The sequence below is a fragment of the Convolutriloba macropyga genome, chromosome 5 (assembly GCF_964194025.1).
Source record: "Convolutriloba macropyga chromosome 5, txConMacr16.3, whole genome shotgun sequence".
NCBI lineage: Eukaryota > Metazoa > Xenacoelomorpha > Acoela > Convolutidae > Convolutriloba > Convolutriloba macropyga.
The window spans coordinates 37,858,677-37,883,963 of NC_134472.1; the positions used below are offsets into that span (position 1 = coordinate 37,858,677).

The 25,287-nt window shown below is 36.0% G+C and overlaps 1 protein-coding gene across 1 annotated transcript in view; it reads left to right on the forward strand.

Annotated features, from left to right (window-relative positions):
• Positions 1-25,287, forward strand: part of LOC142340361 (uncharacterized) — a 72,098-nt gene that overhangs the window by 14,707 nt on the left and 32,104 nt on the right. The window contains exons 2-4 of the mRNA XM_075390935.1: positions 4,021-4,250; positions 4,505-4,660; positions 16,772-16,861. Coding sequence (XP_075247050.1) covers positions 4,021-4,250; positions 4,505-4,660; positions 16,772-16,861 — 476 coding nt within the window. The remainder of the gene's footprint in view (positions 1-4,020; positions 4,251-4,504; positions 4,661-16,771; positions 16,862-25,287) is intronic.

A 25,287-nucleotide genomic window follows, 5' to 3' on the forward strand; every position in this document is an offset into this window, starting at 1 on the left:
CTCTCTCTCTCTCTCTCTCTCTCTCTCTCTCTCTCTCTCTGCTTTAGCGGCCTAATTCAAATAGTGGCCGTTTACCCTTAAACGTCGAACGAAGCGCCTGGCAAAATTTTGTTTTGCTTTCTGTTTTAAATAACCAACTTGATAAGGTTTTTTTTGATTTTGTTAAATATGTTCTACAAAAAGTGCGGTATCTCAGCTGTACTCAGCGGTACCAAACTTGTCAGCTGTACCAGTTAAAATGTTAATTAAGTTGAATGGGGTTTTGCAAACTAGGAATTTTATAATGATCTTGGGTGAAAAATGCTTTGTTTTCAATTTCTCAATCTGTCAATTACCCTTATTTGTAAAGATCAAATCCGTGAGTGCAATTGTCCTAGCTGCTGCACATTAGCCAGTGGCGCTGAGATAGTCAGAATTGTGAAAAAATTGGCTGCAGGTCTGTGTCTCATCTTGAAAAGGAATGTTTTTGTGATGGGATCTTATTTCAATTTTTTAATTGCTGTCGAACAATGTTTGGAGCAATTGTTGTAAACTTACAATTGTTGTAAATGGTCGTTTTTAGATTGGAAAAGGAGTATTTTTTTGCATAGATTTTTATTAGCTGAAGCAAGTTTTAGCCAATATAATTTTTTCTCTGTGTATGAAGACGACTGAAAAAAGTCACTGCTTTTTTATTTCTTTTGTGATTTTTAGCAACGGCGATAAAAATAAAGAAGTTGCAAAATGATTTTTCCGGACAAGTTATCTTTTGTTTTAGATAGTTAAGGTCCAGAACAAATAAATATAAAAAAAGCGCACTGATTTTTCAAATGAATGAAACTTCAAAAGCGAATTGATATGTCGTTTCTTTTATTTTTGCTCTTTAGTTGCAAAGTTAGCATTTCACACAATATCACCTTTGTCGGTTCTTGCATGTTCATCTTGCTATCAGAGACACTTTATGCTAATCATAAGATCCAAAATTATCCTTGTCGTAATCTGACGTCATTTTGGTTCTTTAATGGTGAAAGAACATATCTGGCTTTTTAAAAAAAATATTAGATGATTTTCCTTGGCTCTTTGCTGTAAATATAAAAAAAAATTAAAAGCCTCTCAACAAAAATAAGCATACAAACACACTTTCACTTTTTCACTTGATTATAAAATCCTTCTAGTTTTCGTCACGCAATTTTTGATTATATCATTAATGCCAGATAAGACATGTTAACAAGATGGCTCGTGCGAGTCTATGTGTAGCATAGTTTGTTCCAACATAACTCTCGAGGTTGTAAATACAACCGTTAGTTTCTGTCAGAGAAACAGTTGAGAGGGAGTATCCCAAAGCAACTTATATTTGCTTATTTTTTTGGGTAGAAAGACACAGACACAGCGAAATCATACAAACACACACACACACATACATACATACACAGACGAACACAAACAAACACAAATCCCAACTTTAAAAAAACGTGAACAATTTTTTTGATTTTTTCCGTTTGTGACCCCAGCTTAATGGGTGCACACCCCCAACCCAGAGGTCATATTTATGCCATATTTATACATAATGATTTACTATGTAATGGCACCTGCTCTGTAACTGGGGGAGCGTAACGTACAGGGGGGGGGGGCACAAACAGATTTGATCCCAAATTTTCTTTTTGGCAACTGATCTTTTCTCAAGGTTCCTCACGTTCAATTAGGTCTTCGTCGATTTTTTCTAAACAGCTATTGAATTGTCGGGGCTATTGAATTGGTAATTGCAATTTTGGCTCTGAACTTTGAAGTGGAACTTTTTGAAGTTTTTGAAAAATATAGTTTTTAATGTCTAATGAGCATATTGAAAACATTAAATTATTTAAAGTCTCGCTGGTGCGTTACCAATGAGATTTGAAAAACGGAATTTTGTATTTGGACAAATTTAAAGCTGCAATTTGTAACAAAGATATGGTATGTTTTTAAATGATTTTTGACAGTTTCAGCACTCTGCCTCTATTTGTGTCTAACATTTAAATGAACCAGCTCTCTCAGACTAACTAACTAACTCTATCTCTCTCTCTCTCTCTCTCTCTCTCTCTCCCCTACACAAACATTCCACACACTTACACAGACACGACAAACGCACTCGCATACTTAAACTCACAAAAGCGCGCTCGCACATACACAGACACACACACTTACACACACGCGCGTGCGCTAACACACAAACAAAACTCCGACACAAAAATAATTCTTTTTGACAGCTGGTCTTTAACCAACGTTCGCTTCCTTCTTTTATGTCTTGTTTGTTCTTTCTGGAAACATAGATGCGTACTTCTTGAGGCATTTTTTTGGGAATTGTAAAATTGACACATAAATGTTAATGAACTTTTTGAAACTTTTTCCAATTTATAACAAATGTTTTTCGTTTTTTTTTTTTGATAATTTAAGACTTCTCCACTCTCTTGCAAACGCATTACACCTACAACACACACACACATACATACACTATTTAAGCGCACGCACACAAGCACACAAAAGAAACACCGATACAGAAAGTTCTTTTTTCGTACTGGCGGCTTTTTTACCCATGGTTTGCTTCGTTGATTGTCTTGTTTGATTTAACTTTAAAAGTGGCTCTTGCTGAGTCAAATTCATTGATTGTAGTAAAGTTTGAAATGTACTTTTTTAAAAATTTTTTCGAAAGTTTTTGTCTTATGATCTTTCATAAGCATAGCGGGCTGATTCTTTTCTTTTCATTTTCTCGCAGATGTGTTAACCAGGTAGGTTTTTAAAACAAAATTTCGGTTTTGAACATGTTTAAAGCCGCTTTTTGTTGCAAATATTAAGTAATTTTCTTAATTTTTAAGATAACTGACAGTTTTTGCACTCTGACATTTTTTGTGTCTAACAAGCACGGAATTGTTAAAGGCTGCCCTTAAAAGTTCTTATTTAGTAGTATTGAAAAAAGTTTGGTTATCAGAAAATCTGTCAATCTTCGAAGTTTTTTTTGTAAAATGAAAAACAGAAAACTTTTTTTGTTTCAAAAACACTTCGTTCTTTTTTTGAGGACCGTAACAATAATTAAACAATTTAGTTTCTCACTTTATGAAATTGCCCACAGTCTGGAAAAAATCAATTCGTAGAGCAATTTCAAAATAGTGAAACGAGAATTAATTTTCTAATTCTCAAAAAAATATGAAAGTTTTCCTATCAATAAACTCTAGCTCTGTTTCTTCTGTATTACAATATACCAGAGGAGGATAGTTTGAACGATCTGTTCTGACAACATAAGGAATACAATGAAAACAGATAGGAAGAGTTCTATCTTCGCTCTTGAATAATGAATTTGGTTGATTTGATGTTCATTCCTTGAAACCGGTTTTTTTGGTCTCACCGGTTTTTTGAAAACGCTGAAATGGTCGGTTCTGCTGAAATTAGGGTTTTTTTTGCAAATGTAACTCTAGAATTTAGAAAAGAGTACATTTTACTGCTTTTAATTTTACATTTTCAAAGTTAATTTTTTGGCTATTTTGAGAGCTCTAAATTTCCTGCAGTCTTCTAATGTGCAAAAAAACTGTTCGATACAGAGAAAAATTGTTGTTACAATATTTTTTAAGTGGCAGAAAAAAATTTTTGAGAAAAAAATAATTGATTTCCGAAATTTTTGGTCAAATAATAAGAATTGTTTTTGTTGGGCTTGAAACTAAGGAATTTCTCATGACAATCAAAACTTCCTTTAACCGTACTAATTTTACTACAAACTTCTTTGTTGATTTGTTAAATTTGAACGCGATCTGTCACCCCAAAGAGTGCTCATATTGTTTTTTGAATGTCTTATAAAGTATAATTCATTGGAAATTTACTCATTGAGGGTAAATTCGCGATGAGTATCGTTAAATTACTGATTTTTGTGCTTGAAGTCTTCTCAAGTTTATTTGAGTAGTAGCAGCTGTTAACAACTATTAATCCGAGCTGTGAACTATTTGTTTTTTAATTCCTGTTTTTGCTGCGAACTTCTTAGTTTCTCTTCAAAATACGAATGAATGTTTTTTACTTTAGCTTTCGCTGGACACGAGTTCGGTCGCAAAACCGTCAAACAAAGTCCTGCTCACAAAATGACCCTAGATTTGAATTCAAGTGCCGGGTCTCCTTCTAACAACAACAACCAAACAAGTGACAGCGGTACCAGCACCAACAACAACGCTGCTACTTCCTTATCCTCTTCTTCGTCATCGGCGTCCAATCAAATGAAAATGATCGGTCGGGACTCGGATCCCGAAAGTGATCAAGTATGTTTTTTGACGCTGACGTCGAGTTCTGTTGAGTAGACACCATGAGTTGATTGCTCTTTCCCTGCGTTCACTCAACTTAAGTTCAGAAGCATTTTGTGATTTCAGCCTTCTTTGCAAAAGGAATTGATTTTCGCTCATTGCATTTTATATTTTTGTTCACGCGTTTCGGTTTCCATGCTTTTCCTTCAAAATTGGTTTGCTTTCTTTTTGTAAATTTGAGTTGATTTGCATTTGGTTGTTGTCTCTTTCAGCAGGCTGGTTTGACTGGCAAGCCAAGTAGTGGTGCTTTCTCAGAGATTAACAAGTTTTCTTCATCAGTCAGTCCTCAGTATAGTTCTCAACACCATCTCCCGCAGCAACAATTGCCCGCTAAGGAGCAGTTCCCTTTGACCTTGGAGGAGCACGAGGTAACTTAGTGCCTTAATATCTAAATCAATTCTTCCTATTTTCACCCCAATTACTTTAGCCCCGCGATCATTTCGCCGCACAAACCTTTCTCCAAACCCTCCGCGTCTCTCGTTTTAGGCTCTAATTCAAAAAATTATTAACTAAAACCCCATTTTGATTGTTAAATGTACCAATTATATAAAGATTTAAAATAGAGGTGAAATGATAGAGGGGTGAAACTAATAGGGGTGGAAAAGTGGAACTCAATCTAAATAAGCTCAAGAAGAATTGGCACTGAAATATCTTGGCACTGAAATATCTATCGCTGTCATGATTTTAAGTTTGAACTGAGTAGTCATGCTTTTTTGAGCTTGTATCATTCTTTGTGTTGAAAAATTGATTCTCAATTTAGTTCCTCGATAGCTTTGATTGAGCATTAGTATTTAAGTGTGAATATAGGAAAATCACTCATGACTGTTTGCAAAATTATTAATGTATAAAGTACAAAAAATGCAGCTCAAGCAACTGATATCAGCCATTCTGAGCATAATTTTTAGAAAAAACCACTTCCCTAATTATTTTGGTTAGCGTGTTCAAGGCCCGTTTTTTTCAGTAACGATGTCCTATGATATGCCTATTTCCTTCAAACGGTTAATTGAGCCCTGAGTGCTTCTTAGAAAATCAATACGAAGAACTGTAATCCCATTTTTTGTGTGTATTCAAGCGGCTACCTTTTAGAGGAAACTTGGCTTCCTTTGGAACTGGTATAAATTATTGCACTAAGAGAAAATGTGCAGAGAATATTTGGGCCCTGTTGATCGTCTCTTTATTCGATTTTTCATTTGACCCTTTTTCGTCTGACCAATTTGACTTTTCGGTGACCTTTTCACGCTTTTATTCTTCAATTTGCGTGATCTTAATTGCTCTCATTCACACTTTCAAGTTGCTCAAAACTCAATTGTGGTGTATGTGTACTAATTAAATTCAAATCAATTGTATCTCAAAATTTTTCTAACTTGATAAATTTCTTGTAATAATCATTTGAAAGCTCCGAAAGAATCATTTGATGCGCCTTGGAAAATTTACATCCTCTTTCCTCCTTCCCCGTCACTGCTTAAGCGGGTTACAATTAACCAACTCCGCGTGCCTGCCGTTTGAGAGCAATTTGTCCGACGTTAGTAGGTTATGAAAGTAACATTCATTAATCTCAAGAAAGAGGCCACTATCGTTTTTTGTTAACATCCTTGGACCATTAGATTCAAGAGTCACATTCGCTTATTTAGAATATTCTCACATTCGTAACATCGAAACAAAAAACTGTTCGGTTTTTGGAAGACAAAAATCTTTCCACAACTTTTTGGCTCGTCGGACAGTGTTTCTGCAGAAATGAATACAAGCCAGAGTCTTCTGAAATGAATTGATTTTAATAGAGGTCATAAACATAATTTGTTATAAATTTTTTCCAATCTTACAAAAATTACGAAAACTACCTGTGGAAGTAAAAAAAATATGGAGACAACCCCAAAAAAACAAATCCGTTCACAGTTTGTGTAACATTAAGTTTCTTTGTTACAGTGCAGGTCCAATATGTGCATCCACTAATGCTACGCATCGTGCATTGCAGCAATTCATTGTAGTGAAGTTCGTAGAAGTTCCAGTAAAACAAGGTCAGTCGATTTTTGACTTTTTCTGATCTGTGTGGATATCAAACAGCGAGTTTAACTTGTTGGGCAATCTGAGAGCCCAATAAAAGAAGCTTGCTTTCATCTTGCTGTAAGTTGGACAAGGCAACACAAAATGTTCTTCTGATTGTATTGTATTGCCAGTAGAAAGTGACACAAAGCACTTCCAGTCGATGTCAACTTGTCCGCAGAGGATGGACGAAAGCACTTACAAACAGTGCAGCTCATGTACAACGAAACCGGCAACAGCTTCAACTAGAAGTCGTCTCCTATAAGAGGAATCAAGTATCCTGGAAGTTGACCTTTTTTGAACCAATTCCATCAATTTGGTGTCGGCACTGTTGAGACATCAACTTTCTTTGCATAAGAAAGAATGTGCATCACATAGGTACAATAAGCGTCAAGCTTTATCAAAACTGATGTATCACCTCACAGGTTTCTTTTGTCTTGAAACAAGGCTGCTTCTGCTTTTCTGCTCCTGATTTCGACACGATCTTTCCAGCTTACTGTTTCAGTGATAATGACACCGAGCCATTTCTGCTTGTTAACTTGCTTTACTGGACTTCCATCGAGTAGGGTGCAAGCATTTTCACGAAGGCAAATTTCAGCAACTTTTTCGGAATTTAGTGTCATGAAATTTGTTTTGCACCAGGTTTCCAGGTATTTAGCATCCTTCTGCTAATCGCTGATGACAGTGCAATCAAGCTTTATGTCGTCAACGGAGACATAGCTGAGCGATTTAATTTGTAGTAAAAGATCAGTTATTTTGGCGAGGAAAAATAACGGGCCTGGCCGAGATCCTTGAGGACACCGCTATTAACTTGCAGAATTTTTGACCTGATGCCTTGCAACTTTACGCGTTGGAAGCGTTGAAACTGCTAATCAGTTGCATCGGAGGCCTACAGATTTCATACTCCTGAAGCCTTTGTAAAAAGATTTGATGATTAATTCTATCGAAAGCTTTTGAGAAGTCAAGATACAGCTTACTAGGAATTTCGTTGTCTCCAGGGGACAAGTGCAGCAACGATGACAAGAAGCAGGTCATTTGAGCAACCGCTGAGCATTTCGGAATGAACCCGAACTGATATCTAGTAATTGTTGTCGAATTTGTCTTTCGATGCTGTCATAAATCAGCTTCTCGAAAACTTTTGAAACAGCTCAGAGTAGGCTGATTTGTCGGTAATTTTCAAGGCAGATTTTACTGCCAGTCTTGTGAACCGTGGCAATGTAAGCATACTTCCTTTCGGCAGGAAACACTCTGTTATTGCAACAGGTCTTAAAGATTAGGCATTAAGCTTTGCTTAATGCTCTGCTCAAGTTCCTAAGAATGGACGTGGACATACATCAGGCCCGTGGATTTATTTGGTTTCAATTTGTATATGACGGCCTGAATGCGGTCTTCTGTCAAAAGCAACTTTCTCGAACAGCCGGTTTGAGAGCATTTAACTGTTACAGACTTGCTGTTACAATTCTTTTTGGGAAAACACGCTTTGAAAAAAGCTGTTATACAATTCAACCATCTTTTTTAGTGTCTCTGCTGTCAGTGTCTGCCACTGCAGACTTGAAGGCAGATCCCTAATTTGTCAAATCGATTTCAGATATTTCTCTACGTCAGAAAACCTGCGACCTTCAAAACTTTTCAAAATCGGCTTGATCAACCAGCAGTTTCTGTTTTATTGACTTTTCTTAACGTTTGAGTTTAATTAACCGAGCCAGTCTACGTTTTTCTGAAATTGGGTGTTTAGTTGTCTAGCAGCAATTGATTATGTGGGACATTTCTTTAGACTCCCATGGAGGGAAGCAAACTTCGACGATATTGCGTTTTTCTGGATGCCCACTTTTCAAAAAAATTGTACAATCATTTGCACCATGTCTCAACTAGCACAATGACCTTGCTGTAACAGAATGGTGAGAAGGGATTTTGAAATATGTCTTCCTCAATTTCTTCCCAATTCACTTTTGAGAACGCAAAGACAGATAAGTCTCCTTTTCTCAGAAGCTATGGTTTAAAGCTCTCAGAGGCCGCTTTAATCGACCTGCAGTCACAGTCAGGATGGTTTTTACGGCAATGTGAACAGATAGACACTTACCGCATGCTTGATAAGCATTAGTTATCGGAAAATCTTGATGACAGCTCGTGATCAGGTCAGTATTATTACACAGGACTACGTCCAGACTGTATCCCTCTTCGTTGACGAGTTGTTGAAAATTGAGCTCAACTAGCTTGTTAGGAACTTGGTTTGCGTACTGGTTAGTGGGAAAGATAGCTGGGCCAGTTTAGTGATCTTAGATCTTAGTTACTTGTACTTCGACAGTAACGAAGTCGGTCAGAAAACCGGCAACCGTTCACTGGTGGCTTTTCAAATTCTCAGACTCCTTTGTAACTATCATAGCATCACCGTCACGACTTCTCCTTGTTCTATACACGATCTTCACAAAATACAATGAACGAAGGCTTGAACAGACAAAAGTATAACCAAGTTGCTGTCAAACAGATAAAAGTATAATCGGTAGAACTTAAAATATTTGAGAGGCTCATTCTCCGCTTCAAATCAACTATACTTCGTAGCTTAAATTCAATAGGAGAGAGTTCGGTATGCTATTGGCTTAGTCATGCTGATGCCGGTTGTTCATAACAAACCGGTAAACACTCGTCTCACATTCTCTGCTTGTGCTGTAGATTACAAAATCGCAAACTCTTCGGATGATTTCCGGTGTCGATCATTTCTCGTCGCTTCCTCAGGGCAGCATTTTCCGTGGCCCGCTCTTCAGCCAATAGGTCACGGTCAATAAACACTTTATTTTGATGGCCTTTCATTTTTCGTGCAGAAAATAAAATTATTGTTTTGTCTTAAGGGTTTGACACGTTCAGAATTATAATTCGACAAGACTCAGGTCTCAAGATATCACGTTTTCCGACTCGTCTGTCCTAATGCCTGTTATTGTCCAGTTGGCATTAAGACAGTCAAAAATATTGGCAATTTCGTCCATTTATCTCCAGTGAGTCGTTTGCCACGGGCTCCAGAACTCCACATAGTCGATTTCCGCTTGTTTCTGGTAGAGAAGAACTCAATGGCGAGTTGCCTTTACCAGCAACTTGCGCAAAGATGTTATTGAGGTCTTTGGCCGTGCTAGACAGGTGGGAGAGCTGTTCTTTTCGTTCTTCTCCTTTTTTGTTGTTTTTTTCTAAAGTTGTATCAACGGTCTCGCGAAGTTCTTCAAGAGCCCTTTTGACATCGTTAAATTCAGCTCTGATCTTTTGTGACGATGTTCGGTTCGCAATCGACTTTGTCACAATATCTTTGCTGTTCGTGGCCACGCAATGATTACAAAGTAAAAGTAGATTTGCGCCAATTTCTTTGATTGCGGCTTATGTGTTTTTCGAAAGGCCGGCGCTTTTTTCGCTGAGATGCATTACTTATCACAAGAGACACAATTAAAGACGTGATCTTCTTCGGCTACAATTCTTTTGCATGAATGGCATTGTAATGATTGGGCCAAATACATTGTCTATTTTTTCTACGTTTCCTCAACAGGCTTGATAATTAAACCCCACCGTTAAGTAATAGGTAGAGAAATAAGACAGAGAATAAATATTTACCTTGGCTAACTGTTTGACTGTTTACTGCAATTCTTGCATTTACTCAGCGTTGTTCCTTTGCTGGTGGATGCTGTATCTTCCTTTGGGGATTTCGCTTGACGTTTATTTCGTTCGCGTTGTTTCTTTGAGGGCTTATTTCCAGGGTCTTTTCTTTTTGAAAAGCTGCTTCAGATGTTTTTTGTGTGACACGACAGTTTTCAGAATACTCTTCTCAAAACAGAAGGGCGGATGAACATATTCTAAGTACTTCATGAATTTCGGGTTTTTCTTTCTTTTTTTCGATATCAGCCTCGTTCGTAAGTTTAAGTCTGTCACCCCAGTTCTTTCAAGACCTTTGTCTAAACAGGGTCAAAATTCTGCACAAATCGTTGATGGGGTAGGGATGATGACCGTTGGATCGATGAGGGGAAATTGTATTACTTATCCCGTCGTGCCGATTTATCAAATTGCGCCGTCTCGCTAAAGCGCCTCGAAATAGTTGATTCTGCAGCACCTTCTGTTTTCGGCGTATGGGTTCAGTGACAGACCACGTAGATTAAAGGATTGTTTGAGACATTCTGGAGCTCACTGTAGTCTTCACGTCTCAAGATATTGTCAAGTGAACTGGGAACTGGCTCTCAATGAAGCAAATCCAGAGAAAGAGGAATAGGAATATTTCCGCCTGCCTCTAAAATTCGTGAGACGTGAAGACTACAGTGAAAGCTAACCAGTTCTCACAGGCCACAAACTATGCATTATCATGCCATATCTGTTTAATAAACTGAATGGCGTTTTTTATCAAGTAGCACACAATGAAAAGAGAGAAGCAATAGTTTTCTTCTTCGAACGTTGATAAAAGTATTATTCCTAGGTGTATATCCGATTCCTATACATTTTTTAAAAACTGAACAAATCGTGAAAAGTGACAACAAATGGAAATATTTTCGCACTGCCGGTGTCTCGGTAAATTCAAATTAGTCTGAAAAGTATTTGATCCCGAACATTGAAAAAAACTGGAAAAGAAACATGATACCAAGAATCATTTTTGGTCACCAGATTTGAAGCGGAATTAGCCAAGAAAACGCAAGAATCATAGGGCAACTACAAACAGACCTGTAAAAATTAGTAACAGAAGAGAAAATTGACAGAACTAGGCCCACCAGACTATTGTTCTCTATTACGCTGAAAACGCTAATTTTTGTTCGGAAATTTATTTTGAAACTTGTCTGCAATCAAATTGAATTGCACAGCTATGCTTTAGTCAATTTCATAACTTAAACTGTGCTGATTAAAACAAAAGTTTTGAAAAAGTCCGTTTGGGTCATTCATGTTACTGTTTGTTTTTCGAAATAATTTTGTTTTTTAATCTCATAAGTTTGACCAGCAGTCGCTTTCTTCAGCTCATGGCAGCCTAATATATAGTTTTTGTTATTCCATTAAAAGTCTTTGTTGAACACAAAACTCGAACTGATAGTGTTGACAAATGAAGCAATGACTCCAAAACTTTTTCGTCTTCTATCCAGAAATGAAATTACACTTTTCTCCAAACCTGATCCAGCATTTGCCAAAGAGAGTAATTGTTACAAATCAAAACATGGTTTAGTTACTTAGTTTTTATGCTTCCATCTTGGGAAACGACTTTTGTTAATGATCAAATAGCTAAACGTATAGAGAAACACAAAATCATAAATTGCAAAATCTTAGTTCAAAATCAACTGACAATTAACTTGGTTAACATGATATTCTCATCAACACAGCAGATTAGCAGTTCATTTAACCAAATATCAGCAGTCCGTTTCTTTTCTTCACAACGAGAAATAGGCCTCTTGCAATATGCTTTTTGTTCTCCCCACTTGGATAGGCATTAACTTAGCTAGAGGTCTTTCTTCTGGATATATAATTTAGTTTTTTGGGTTGATGACATTTTCAAATTGAGCCGATTTGAAGTTGCTCGCACCATATTCAATTTGATTTCAGTTTGATGCTGCCACTCATTGGGTGACAAAAACATCAGAGCGCTAACAATTGGCGTTAAAATTTGTTGCCCCTGCTGATTGGGTGACTTATAAAACAGATTTTTGAATCCATGCCAGCAGACATTTATTCTACAAGTACGTTGTCCTCTCAAGTATCGTGATAAATATTTGACAACTTTTATCCGATTACAACAGGAACGTCAACATATTTCTTTAAGGAATAAAAGCTCCATCTTCATAGCGAAACGATCTCCATTTAGATCTAGTTCCTCTTATGCACAGATTTGAAGCCCTTAAGATTGCAAAATTTAATCCCAGTTTGGCCCAGTTCATGATAAGGCTGTAGGGTTTGTCCCACTTAGAAGCGAGTCTGTCCGCCAGTCTTCTGAGAAAAATTTTCTCTCTCTGGCCATCATGCCGTCAACACTGAAAATTAACGGAGTAAAAGCGATATGTTTTTCATGGCAAGCCTCGGAGTAATTTTCTCCTCTTTTCGTCAGCGCGGCTTTCCAACACATCCTCTGGATTTCTGTTGCTGTAAGATTTAACCTCAGTGTCTGTGACACGAATATCAAACGAGGCAGTTTCTTGCGGGCTCCAGACACCTCTTATGAGAAGATCGGCTCTTAAAGCTTTCTGATTCTCTGAACGTTCACGAATTACTGGTTCTTTTTGAGTGTAAGTCCATGCAAGGCAGGATAAGTCTCCCAATAAATCTCATTATGCCTTTGTGTAATCAGGCCTCTTTTTTTGCAGATTAGGGCATGCTGAACATGGAAATCTTCACCACAACCGTCAAATTTCACAGGGAGGTTTGTTAGGGGTAAACCGTATCTTAGCGCCATGGAATCCTGGAATTCGTTCTTCGACAAAACAAAATTGTCTCTCTCTGACACTTTTGCGGTTAACCAACAAGAGTTTCCCCGTTTTGAAATTCCGCTCCATTCTTCTCTCTGATGAGCATGCTTGTTCTAACAAAGCCTTATATGTATTACTCTGCTGGGACTCATTTTCCAGCTGAAAAGTTTGTTTGCTGCTGCGAACGTGAGTTTTGTGTGCGTCGACGTCCAAAGCCGTTCCATTCACAATAGAATCCGAAATCAGTGAAGATGTTTTCTTGGACAATTCAAACTGTTCACTCTCCTTTACCACTGGGTCAGGAATACCTAATCATCCATTCTTAGCAGACAAACTGAACAGGGTACGTTGGGGATTACTCACATTATAAATTTTAGTTACGGTTGATATGAACTGGTTTTTTATTGAATCTTCTAGTGGTTTCAAAAATTCATCGCAATCTGGGACAACTCTCATGAGAAAATTCCATTCGGCCTGGACTGATTTAGTGAACACCGAGAAACTCTCATAAGGGCATGAACTGGCTGCAGCGCTCAGAATTTTAATCTTAGCCTGCCAATTTTTGATTTTTTCATGAACAAATTCTTTCATGGTAGTTTTATCGCCAATGAAGCCTCCAAGATAACGTTCTACAGTAACAATTTTCAAACCGGTTTGCTCAAAGCAACTCTTGGCTTCATCAACATGGTCTGGATGAACAATAAGGAAGCTTTTTTGGCTCAGGGTAGTATCCATACTTTGGCCCCTCATCAACTACTTGTTGCAGCCACTGTTTTAAGTCATCAAACTTAGCGCAAGCCGCGGCATCATCTGCATAAAAACTTTGTTTATGTTTCGTCGGGTTGTGCAATTTTTGTATTAAAGGCAATAGAGCAACACCATAAAACAGCATTGAAAGAGGATCGCCTTGAGTTGTCCCTTCTTCGCTGCGGATAACAACGTCAGTATTGCTCAGCACAAGTTTAGAGCTTTCCTGGTAACTATTGTACAGAAAAGTGGAAGCTCTGGACCAAAGGGTTCTAGCGTTTAGAAGTGCGGAACTTCTGTTTATAGAATTGAATGCATTTTTTGCATCACGCAGCAACAGACCAAAACCATTGGAGGACTTTCTCAAACAACTCTCGAAGTCCATGAATCGACCCCTCAATTCCACATGACACTCCACCCGCAAGTTGTTCTGATCCAAACGCTTAAGCCAAGTCATCACCAGTTAAGTCAGCTACTGCTTTACCGAGTAATCTTCGTAAAGTTTCACCAATGCCGATTGGTCTGACTCCTGGCTGTTTATCTAATGCAATAAGTCGACATGAGAACAAGGCTTTGATTTTACGCCACGAAATGATTTCGTTTGCGATCAAATTACCTAGCTGAGAAACTTCTGGTGTCATACTTTCTATTGAGAAACTTCTGGTGTCATACTTTCCTAGCTGGTGTCATACTTTCTATTCCAAATTACCTGGAGCTTTCGAGGCCAAACCTAATTAACGCATCAAACCAGTGGTTGGCGTCTGATCCAGAGGGTCCTGAACTACCGAAAAGTTTCCGGGCTTGTTTTTCAACTGTACTACTTGTTATATTCAGTTTTTCCAGAGGAGGAAATTCTGATATGTTGAATGTCCCCTCAAATAATGGTGAGGCTTTCGGGTGCTTTTCTTGCAGAATTTCGGTTACAGTTCTTCCGTCTATTAAATCAGAAGGCTTAAGAACACTCCTTCCGTTTTCGTCTGCAAGGAACCTAGTTGCATTTTTGATGTTCCCTTCTTGAACCATTTTCGCAAACGCTCGTAGTTTCTCCTCGGGGTCGCTCTTTTGAATTCTCACAGATTTGCTCGAGAATTGAGTACATCTCTTAAAAGATTGAACAAGAGGTTGAAATTTTTCCATCGACCACTCCTTCATCCTACTTTCAATTGTTATTTTTACATCTTTGGAGTGTCTCACTTTGATTGTCTCTGTGGAGTATGAGAGCCGAAAAAACCAGAAGTCGCTCTGATGGAATATTTGATTTCAGGAACAATTCAAGTTCGCAATTTAGCATCTCGACATACTGTTTACCAATTTTTCCCGTCGGCAATCTGTAAAACTTGCATCTGCGTGTGCAAACAGTATTCCATATATCTTCCCAACACACTTCGTTCTCATGAGGCACGCTGTAATTTGTGTTTCTGAGTGGAAAAATTTCTTTCATCAAAGATTCTTTCTCTGCATTTGATAAAATTCTATCTGCACGATTTTTGTCCCCTAGATTAAGCCTCGCTAAATCTTGTGTTAAACCACTGGAAGAAGACTCAAAACTAAATTGCGCTGGAGTTTCAAAAGCGTTTTGTATCAAGTTGTTTACCTCATCGGTCATAACTGTATGCTGCTTGAGTTTTTCTACCAATTGCAGATAACTCCAAACTGAATACGAGTCAAAAGTGGTGTCATACTTTCTATTCCAATTCACATAATGGACTCTTGGTCTGTTGTTTTCGTGGCCAATAACTTTTGCTTTGTATATGTTTTTATCGTGACCAGGAATCCAGATTTCAGTGTTCTTATGGACAAAATACTCGTCGTGGATTTCTTGGTTTTCGCTATCACTGAATTCGGTGGATTCAAAACCTGTCTGGATCTTTTCTGTTGTATCAAGCTGATTAGCTTGCTCAGAACTAAGTGTGTTGTGCATGGTGAACAATAATTGGACGCAAAAACAGTGAATAAATAAGCGGTTTCCGGTTTCAATCAAATTTAACTGGGTGTTTGTTAATTTATCTCGATTCGTGTCTATCGTGAAACTATAATCTCTGCAAATTAAATTGCAAGAACCGCAAGCAGAACTCACTTTTTTGGTATCTTTTTGTTTTCCATTTTCCGACTTGTGAGTGAAGAACGCGAATTGGGGAATAATTTGAGACAATTATTTTCACAGGCAAACCCCAGAAAACTTGGGGGGACAGCCACCACAGGAAGTTTACTTGGGGGGTGGGGGTGGGACAAATTTCGTGACTCCTGACGAATGAAGCCTATGGCAACCGCGGCAACAAATACGTAAAAAGTATTAGAAAAGGAACGATCTCACCGGGGAACTGATATAAAGATCTTCGTCTAGCCCCAATAGCCACAAATAGATTCCACGTGCACTCCACAAATAAATAATCAGGACGCAAAAACAGGGGGCAAAAAGTATTTATATCGAGCTCAAGTTTCGATAATTTTCTCCTTTTAGCTGCTGAATTTGCTTAACAACCTAACAACGCACGTGCGATTTTTTATTTTCAGAAGATAAATTAAATTAAGTGTCGGAAACTACTTCAATTCCTTTTAATGTAAGTGTAAACCAACGAATTTCTGGCTTCATAAACTTACTAAGATCAATTATGGTTTTGCATATATTAGGATAGAAAATATTGAAAAGTTGGACAGAAATTTAATGAAAAGCGGGCAAATTTTTGCGCTTATTGAATTTGAAAGATTTTATAGAGATTTTATCCCAAAACAAAATTAAACACAGGAGCTAAAGAGACAAGAGCAATTTATGCGAGTAAAGCGATATTTGAACTAAAATTAAATGGGCAGCAAAATATTCAACAAAATTTGCAGCAGAACAAAGATGTGTGCACCGTAAATAAGTCAAGTACAATTAATGTCCTTATCCAGTTATAATTGAAGCAAAGGTAGAAAGAGGTAAAAAGCACATAGAAATTGGTGAAGGGCATTTAGAATAAGTAAAGCTCGCTTTGAGTTTAGTCGTTTTATTTTGATGATTACTCAAGCTACTCATCGGGGAACGTCTTACCCAATTATCAAATTATTAAGTATCTATTATAAATTATTTATTATCAATTATCAAGTAGCGATAAAAGAGGAGACTGTCTGCTGCGGCTCACTTTATCTGTCCACCATCATTATCTGAATTCAGGTTTTTTATTAGTCTAACGAGCATTCTTTTCTTCCATCAAGGATAAAACATTGCCGTTTTTGTCAGTCTTTACGGGTGCTATTTGTCATAATTCTTATGTCTTAGTAAGTGTAAATATGTGGTTTATTGCACAGGTGGTGATGAGAGAGGCGAAGGTGAAGATGGAGAAGCTGCGAGCTGTTTTCGAGGAGGTCAAGCTCAACCAGAGTGCAGCCATCAAAGAGGTCAGTAACTTTGATCGCAATCTTAGAAACACCACATCACACTCCTCGTCATCAAGAGAAACGCTTGTACTCTTCTGGCAGTTAACTGCTATAGCTTTCCAGAGCTACTCACAGGAATTTTCCATACTGCGGTGTACAATCAGACCATTTTTTTGCATAAAGAGAGGGGGGGGGGGTAAAGCGCAAAAAAACTTAATAATCTGGAAAGTTGGTTGCACCAAAGTCGGATCTTGGGGTAAGATCGGGAAAATGGTGCGACCGTAAGTTGCACTAAGGTCAGAGGCGAAAAATAGTCAAACGAAAATTCTAGGTCGCTTTGAAGTCAAAATACTAATTGGCGATTGCACGTAAGCTGCCGGCTTTGAAATGTTTTCTCACCATCGGTAATGCGGTAAATAAGCTTCTTGCTCGGGTCGAATTTTTCAGCCCAAAAAGATATAAGAGTCGGGTTGCAATAGGAGGCATTTCTCAGAAGTCTTGTTTTTTCTGCCACCCTCTTCCCCCTTGGCAGCTTATTGTTAAGTTTTGAGCTTATGTGAGTTTCGACTGGAATTTCCGAAGAAGTCCTCAATAGCAGCGCGAAAAAAGACACACACGCACACATACGCCCACCCACACGCAGGCACGCCCATTTATACACATACATATAAACCCTAACGCATGCAAGTTCTTACGCACAATTACACTGTCGCCAAAATAGCAACAAATTTACAGCCAATTTGTAGTTTTGTTTTGAACCCTTGACACCGTATCGTAACCTTGTCATTTTTAATTCTGTTTAATAATTGAGTAGAAATTTATGCGCATCATTGTGCTCTGCTCATCTAGAAGATCGGTTCATCGCAATTTTCAAATTCGGTTGATCTAAGGCCACAATTTCACGGATTTCCCATTTTATGGTTTCTAAGTATTGAAAATGTCTGATAATTTGTTGTTTTGACGTCAGATTATGACGTCAGTATTTAATACTGTGACGTTTTTTGTAACAATTTCTTCACACATTCAGCAAAAATTGCAGCTAATTTATTTTCTGCATCTATAATTATAAGAAAGGTAATTAATTGTTTATTTTCTCTGTCGAACTTCTATGAAAATAAAGAACTGAAGTTAAAATGAGAAATTACTTTTAACCGTCAAGTTTCTTCAATTTATATGAACTGCTATTGCCCTTCCAGAACAAGCGAGGTTTGTTTGGCATGTATGTAAAGTATTTTGTACCGACTGGAAATATTATATACATCACAGAATCGCTTCGAAACTCTTTTGTTTAAGGTAGGTAGTCGACTTACTTTTTCCTATTCAATTGCTATGTGAAGCTTTTTGTTATTCGGGTCGTTTTTTGGACTACTTATGTGGAATTTTCTTTCAATCAGAGAGACCCAGACTCTATTTTTTCCCACCCCACTTGTGGGGGGAGGAACTATATACACAAACGGGTTTTTTTGTTCAGACAATTTTGGCCGATCGATATATTCATCGTAGAGAAATATGAGTGGTATCAATAAAAAGCTCATCCAGCGTAGACTTCGAAATTAAGAAGATTTTTTTGAATTTCGTTTTTTTCGAGAAGTTATCGAGGTGTAAATTTCATGTGAATACGGGATATTCGGTTCACTTTTGTTCACTTTTACCGTAATTTTTGTTATTAACATTTTTTCTACGAAAACCTTAATTCAAAGTTACATTTCACGGCATAAAATAAATCGTTTTTTTGTTCCTAATAGACGAAAGGCAATAAAAAGACTAGTTCTGGTCTCATAGGGAAGTTTACTGTAAAAAAAATCGATTTCCATTTGAGAGCTCTTTTTTTAGAAAATTTTGCATATTTTTCTTGTTTTTTCAACTCAGCTAGAGACTAGTCACTTTTTATATCGAGGTTTCGTTAATGGCAAATGAAGTCCAATGAACAAAATTTTTTCCAAGGAATCGATTATCTTTTTTTCTTCGGACTCGTATCTCAGTTTTCGTAAATTTAAATGAATTTTTGATATTCTCTTTGAGGTTTTACTAAATTTTTGGAATCCTATGGCATAAAATCGTTTACTAAAAGTGCAATAGGTTTCGTAATGACCATTAATTGAACCTATCTAGTGCTTTGAGTGGACAGGTAATGGCTAATAAGATTTTGAAAATAAGTTTTCGAATTCTTTTTAATATTAGTTAATCTTAACCTTTTTTTGTGAATTTTAAGTCAGTCTTAGTAATGACAGGACCCCCTTCCTTCCTACTGCAACGAAAATTAATCTCGTTAACGGTTTTATCTTCTAATTTTTGATTATATGACTTCAATGCCACAAGATTTCATTTTTTTCAATTTTTTTTACATTTCGTATTATTGGTTCCTTCTGACATCTTATCCTGCTATCCTCTTATTAAATGCTCTCATTGGCTTGAAAAAGAAATTCAATGGACCATAGCTATAGTTTTCAGAGAATGGTTTAATTGGCTTCGACACTTTCTTCTCGTACTGTTCTACGAGAATTTTTGGTTTTAGCCTTTATTTGTTGTTTTTTTCATAATCATAAGACTTATTGTGATGTCTTATTGATTACCTATGCATGAAAAATATCCTTGTCTTCTCATTGAGGCATATTAGAGGGCACCTATTGACTTCCGTTGGAAGCGGTTGAAATTAATGGCTGTTGAGACTTTTAAAAAATTTTTGAAAAGTTTTTTGTAACATGAATCAATCTTAAACATATTTTCGTCAACTGTAAGTCCGTCTCAGTAACTACAGAACCCTTTTCCGTTCTATTTCAACAAAAATTGTTCTAGTTAGCGGTTTTATCTTCTATGTAACAGTATTTTGACTTCGAAGAACGAGTTTTCATAATTTTTTTAAATTTATTTTTTTGTAATTTTGGTTCCTTTTGAAATCTTATTACATTTTCCTATTTTTGATCGTTCCCATTGGCTTAGAAATGATGTTCAATGGATCGCAGGAAAATTTTCCGAGAAAAGTTTTTGGTTTAAATGGCTTCGACAATTTCTTCTCGCAGTTTTCCACTGAATTTTTTTTTATTTTGCTTGTACTTGTTGTTGTTTTCATAGTCAATGACATTTTGTATTGTCTTATTGATAATATTTGAATGGCAAACATCCTTGTTGTCACATCTGGACATAAGTTAGCGCATTTATTGGTTTTTGTTGAAAGTTATTGAATTTTATGGCGTTGATAACATGGGTTTTCTCAAAAATTTCGTGCTCTTTGTATTTTTCATTGCCATGCGACCTATTGTGATGAGTTACCGATTACGTATGGATGAAAAACATCATTGCTTACTCATTGAAGAAGAACTGCGTATTTGTTTAATTCCATGGGCAGCTACTGAATTTAGGGGCTTTGATACAATGGTTTTCTTAAAAAACTTCGTGACTTTATTATGTTTGTTTAAGTTTGTTGATTTTCCAAGTCCTTTTGTAACAAAAAAACGATCCCGTTGCTGTTAAAAAACTAATTTAAAATGCAACGATTTTTATTGAAAAGTTTATACTCTAATGGCTTTGACACTTCTCGCATAATTTTTTGAATTTGCTGTTTTTGCCTTTTATTCTTTAGGTAGCCATAAAATGCTGAACGGTCTCATAAACTTGTAGTTGCCGATTAAATGAATCATTATACACAAAGCAGCCAGTTTATAGCGAATTGCCTTAAAATTTTTGATGTTCTACTTTTTCAGAGAATTTTCAAACTTTTCAGTTTTTGTTTCTTTTCGTCAACTTTTAACTTATTCTCGTCATTGAGAGGTCCCCTCCAATTCCTTGAATTTCAAAAACTAACTTGTCTACTGATATTATGTCGTAATTGATGTTTTGGTTGGTGGACAAGATGCGTTTTCTTAAAAATTTTGTGATTGGTGTTTTTTTGTTTCTTTTCTCTTCTTTTAGCACTTTCAGGTAATAACGGAACCCAATGATTTTCAAATGTGGCCCAAATGAACTTATTTATTCTTTCATTATAAATTAAAGCTTAATTAGTATAAACAAAACCTAAAATAAACAAACATAATGTTCAGATAAGAGGTAATGATTTTTAATGGCTTCAATAATTTGTAATTTTGCAAATTGTTCGTAATTTTTGAGATTTTCTGCGTCTTTAGTCCGTTCCTGTGGCTTAGTCTAACCAAAGACAGGTACCATTGTTTTTTTATTAAATTTATTAAGAATTATTTTGTTATAAGCTGAAAGTTTTTTAGACTTTTGAAACGATTTGTTTGAAAAAATGTTGATTGATTTTTGATTTATTCATTTTTTTGACCTCATTTTTTCTTCTCTTTGTCGAATTGTTACCTATTCTCATCAAGGAAATTATTCATCTGCTGTATAAATAGGAAAAACTAAATTTGTGTAGTTGAGGTTTTATCTGATGTGCATTTTGACGTTTTTTCTAGGTGGTTTTAAATTTAGATATTTAGATATTGGGTTTCTGCCGTGAAATTTTTGTTTTTGCTTTTTTTGTTGTTTGTTGTTTTTTCTCGTAGCCTTTTCAATGGCAGATCTCGTGAGTGCTGTAATGAGGCATGACATTATGTAATTCAATTAGTTGTTAGGTTTTGTACCAATTTTGTTCAACTCAAACATCTATTTTTGTTATCTCTTCATTTGGTTGACAATTAAGTCAAAAATGTAGATGAGCTCGGGTCGGAACATTATGTGCGAACGCATATTAACGAGCCTCCTTGTTTGTTTTAGAGTCAAATATAAACTGTGAAATAGAGACCAATTCAAGCTGTTCTGAATTTGACCATTATCCATGCTTTTGTTCCAATTCGTTCAATTACAATCGCGTAATAAAACAGTAAAATATGCTTACAGCTGATAAACATGTCCATAATATCAAAACTCCAAAAGTATTTTTAGAACAAAGAGCAAAAGGAGGTCACTTCGTTTAAGACAAGAAGCAATGGTTTTTTTCATTTCCAATATTTTCGATGATGAACGCATAAGAATTTTTTTAACACAGCTGTAGAAGTTTCTCTCAGTTCGTTATGGCTAATGCGTAAAAACTGTTTGAGCAAAGAACGTTTTGAAAGACATTGAATTCTTGGTATGAGCTTGATTTTATAATGAAATTTGCTTGAATTTTGTTAGAAAAAATGTGGTTCACGGAAAACGAGTAAACAGTTAGTATTCCGTGATCCCGTAGTACGAATGAAACAGACTCAGTCGAGCGCTGGAAAAAATAACTTGAATTATTCTTTTACCAAATCTCAATCAAACATTTTTATACTTTGCACCATACTAATAAACCATGCCCATTAACTGATTTCGGATCAGCTAATGAGTTCAGTCCGAGATGCGTGATGTACTAACTACTAGCGTACTAATAGTTCTAGCGTGATGTACAACTGTGCAAAACTATGAAACTTCAGAAAATTAGTTGACGTGAAGCTTGAATTTCAACGTTTTCTAAAATGAGACCTAGATACCTACTTGCACTGGTTGGTTTTCTATGTCTCGTTGTTTTCAAACAAGAATTTAGGGGCAAATATTTTTCTATGCTCATTAGGTTATCGCAGTTAAACCGTTCAAATCATTTGTCAAAACCCTCGACATTTCATTTGACGCTATTAACAATTGTGGGCTAAATGCCGATCCCTGCGGTTCACTGAATTTCACTTTTTTTAATCTGAGCATTCAAGATTAATTTCAATTTATTGTCGCCTTTCTGATGAGTAGTTTCTCAAAAACTTCAGGAGAACACCTCAGAACTCTCACCACTCGATTTTCACTCAAAATTTTTCTGTATCAAACTAACTGTATCAAAAGCCTTTTTAAGTCAACAAAACAGAAAAATTCTGCGTATTTTTACAGCAAGTCCGCAAATAAATTCGCTAAATTTTATTAGCATCGCCTCAAGATTATTTAGGTTGAAAACCGCATTGCCGAGTAGACAGTCTATTATGTTTTTGTACCAAAAATAAGAATTTGACCCTTTATAATTTAAAAGAACCGTTGTTAACGAACGGAGCAGACTTTTGCGCCTGAAGGAATTAAGATAATTGTGTTCCATCCGTCTGGAATGGCTTCACCTTTGAAATCTTCCAAGCTTTTGGGTCAACTCGTGATAGGCAAGAGTTTCAAATGCTGCTATAAATCACAAGCACAGTGAAATGAATATCATATTACTTATGTTATCAAAATCAGTTTGGTTTTACATTTCAATGTATTTATTGGCTCGAATACTTCTTGAGTCGTATCAGTTCGAACAAAAAGGCTGCCAACTTAATTTATGTTTGGTGTGTCAAAAAATTGTTGAAATAAATTGAACCTCCTTATGAGTAGAAATAAAATCCAAATCATTTTTTGATAAATCTGATGGAAGGAGAACAAAAAAATTGTACGTATTTTCTGACTCTTCAACTTTTGCTAAATTAAAAATCTAATTGTTTGTTTTTGCGGTGTTTGTTTTTTTTATTAAAAAGAAACAAGTCAAAGTAATCCGTTATAGAGCTCATTACTGTTTGCCCTCATTACTGTTCATTGCAAAATATGCGAGTATTTTGACTTTTACTTTGAGTATTTACTGCTCTGGTAGTGTCACTATTCATAAAATATTGATTTTCCTTTGCTCCTGCAAAGCCATTAGTGAAATACTTACTTAAAAACTTTTATTTCAACGTATTGAAGAAGTTAAACGGAGTACAGTTAAAATGAGGGAATTTTATTTTTGATATTAGGTGAAAATGAACTGAAGAAAACCAAGCAGCATATGAACCCAATTCTCTAAAAAATTCGATTTTTAGAGTGTTTTCAGACCATTTTTTACTCAAACAGTTGCACTCTATATAATCGACACAATTCAGACATTGTCCAACGAATTATGGTAAACTATTCTACCATTTTGAAAAATCTGCAAAAATGCTTTTGATTTTTATCAAAGAAAAATTTTGCTAAACATAGGCTGATATTTATAATAATTTTCTTCGGCGTTAAGGATGAGCTTCACAAATAAGCAAATCAACTCAAGGCCATATCAAAGTAAAGTCAGAATAGCAAGACGGGCAAACTTAAATATTGAATCGTATCGAAGACAAGTTGATTTGTTCAATTTTGTTAACGTTTATATTTAGTAACTATGATTAGTAGATGATTATCATATTTGAAGGGAAACTGGAACTCAAACCCAAGTTTTGTCGCGATTACCAGATCGTCATTGTCAGGTGTTTTTAAATTACGAAATCAAATATGTTATTAAAACGAATTGAGCTCAAATGGAGTACGAGATTCCGTATTTGGTATGCCAGTTTCAGTGAAATTTGCGATATTGATATCAATTCAGAGAGCACGGGGCACCGTAAAAAGCACCCGAACGCCGAATTCATTGTACTCAGAGATTCTGACACATTATTTGGCTCTATTCAATCAACAGTTCAGTATTGACAAGTAAAGCAGTAGAAATAGAGCTTGAAAAATTACCAAAAATCAATTGAAACTCGTTAACTTTGTCTTAATTAGCTGACATTACTGAATTACTTGTAGCTATCTCTTGTCTTTCCGGGACATATTAGTGATGTGCCGTTTAAGTTTGACATATGAAAAGACAAGGAGGCTCGCTAATGTGCGTTCGCACATGATGTTCCGACCCGAGCTTATCAACATTCTTTACTTAATTGTCAACCAAATGACGATATAACAAAAATAGATATTTGAGTTGAAAACAATCGTTACACAATCTAACCACTAATTAAATTACATAATGCCATGCCTCATTACAGCGCCAACAAGATCTGCGTTTAAAAAAGACTACGAGAAAAAAACAAACAACAAAATAAGCAAAAACATACATTTCACGGCAAAAACTCAATAACTAAATTTAAAAGCACCTAATAACAACGTCAAAATGCAGTCAGACAAAACCTTAACAACACAAATTTACGTTTTTTTAATTATACAGCAGATGGAAAATTTTCTTAATGGGACTAGCTAACAAGTCGACAAAGAGAACGAATAATGAGGCGAAATTCAAAAATTAATCAATATTTTTTAAACCAAGAAGTTTTAAAAGTCTTAAAAAGCATTAGCTTTTAACTAAATAAACCCTGAAAACTTACTAAATAGTTATTACAAATCCAAGAGGACTTGTCTTTGGTTGGACTAAATCTGATGGAAGGAGAACAAAAAAAATTGTACGTATTTTCTGACTCTTCAACTTTTGCTAAATTAAAAATCTAAATGTTTGTTTTTGCGGTGTTTGTTTTTCTATTAAAAAGAAACAAGCCAAAATAATCCGTTATAGTGCTCATTACTGTTTGCCCTCATTACTGTTCATTGCAAAATATGCGAGTAATTAGAGTTTTACTTTGAGTATTTACTGCTCTGGTAGTGTCACTATTCATAAAATATTGATTTTCCTTTGCTCCTGCAAAGCCATTACTGAAATACTTACTTAAAAACTTTTATTTCAACGTCTTGAAGAAGTTAAA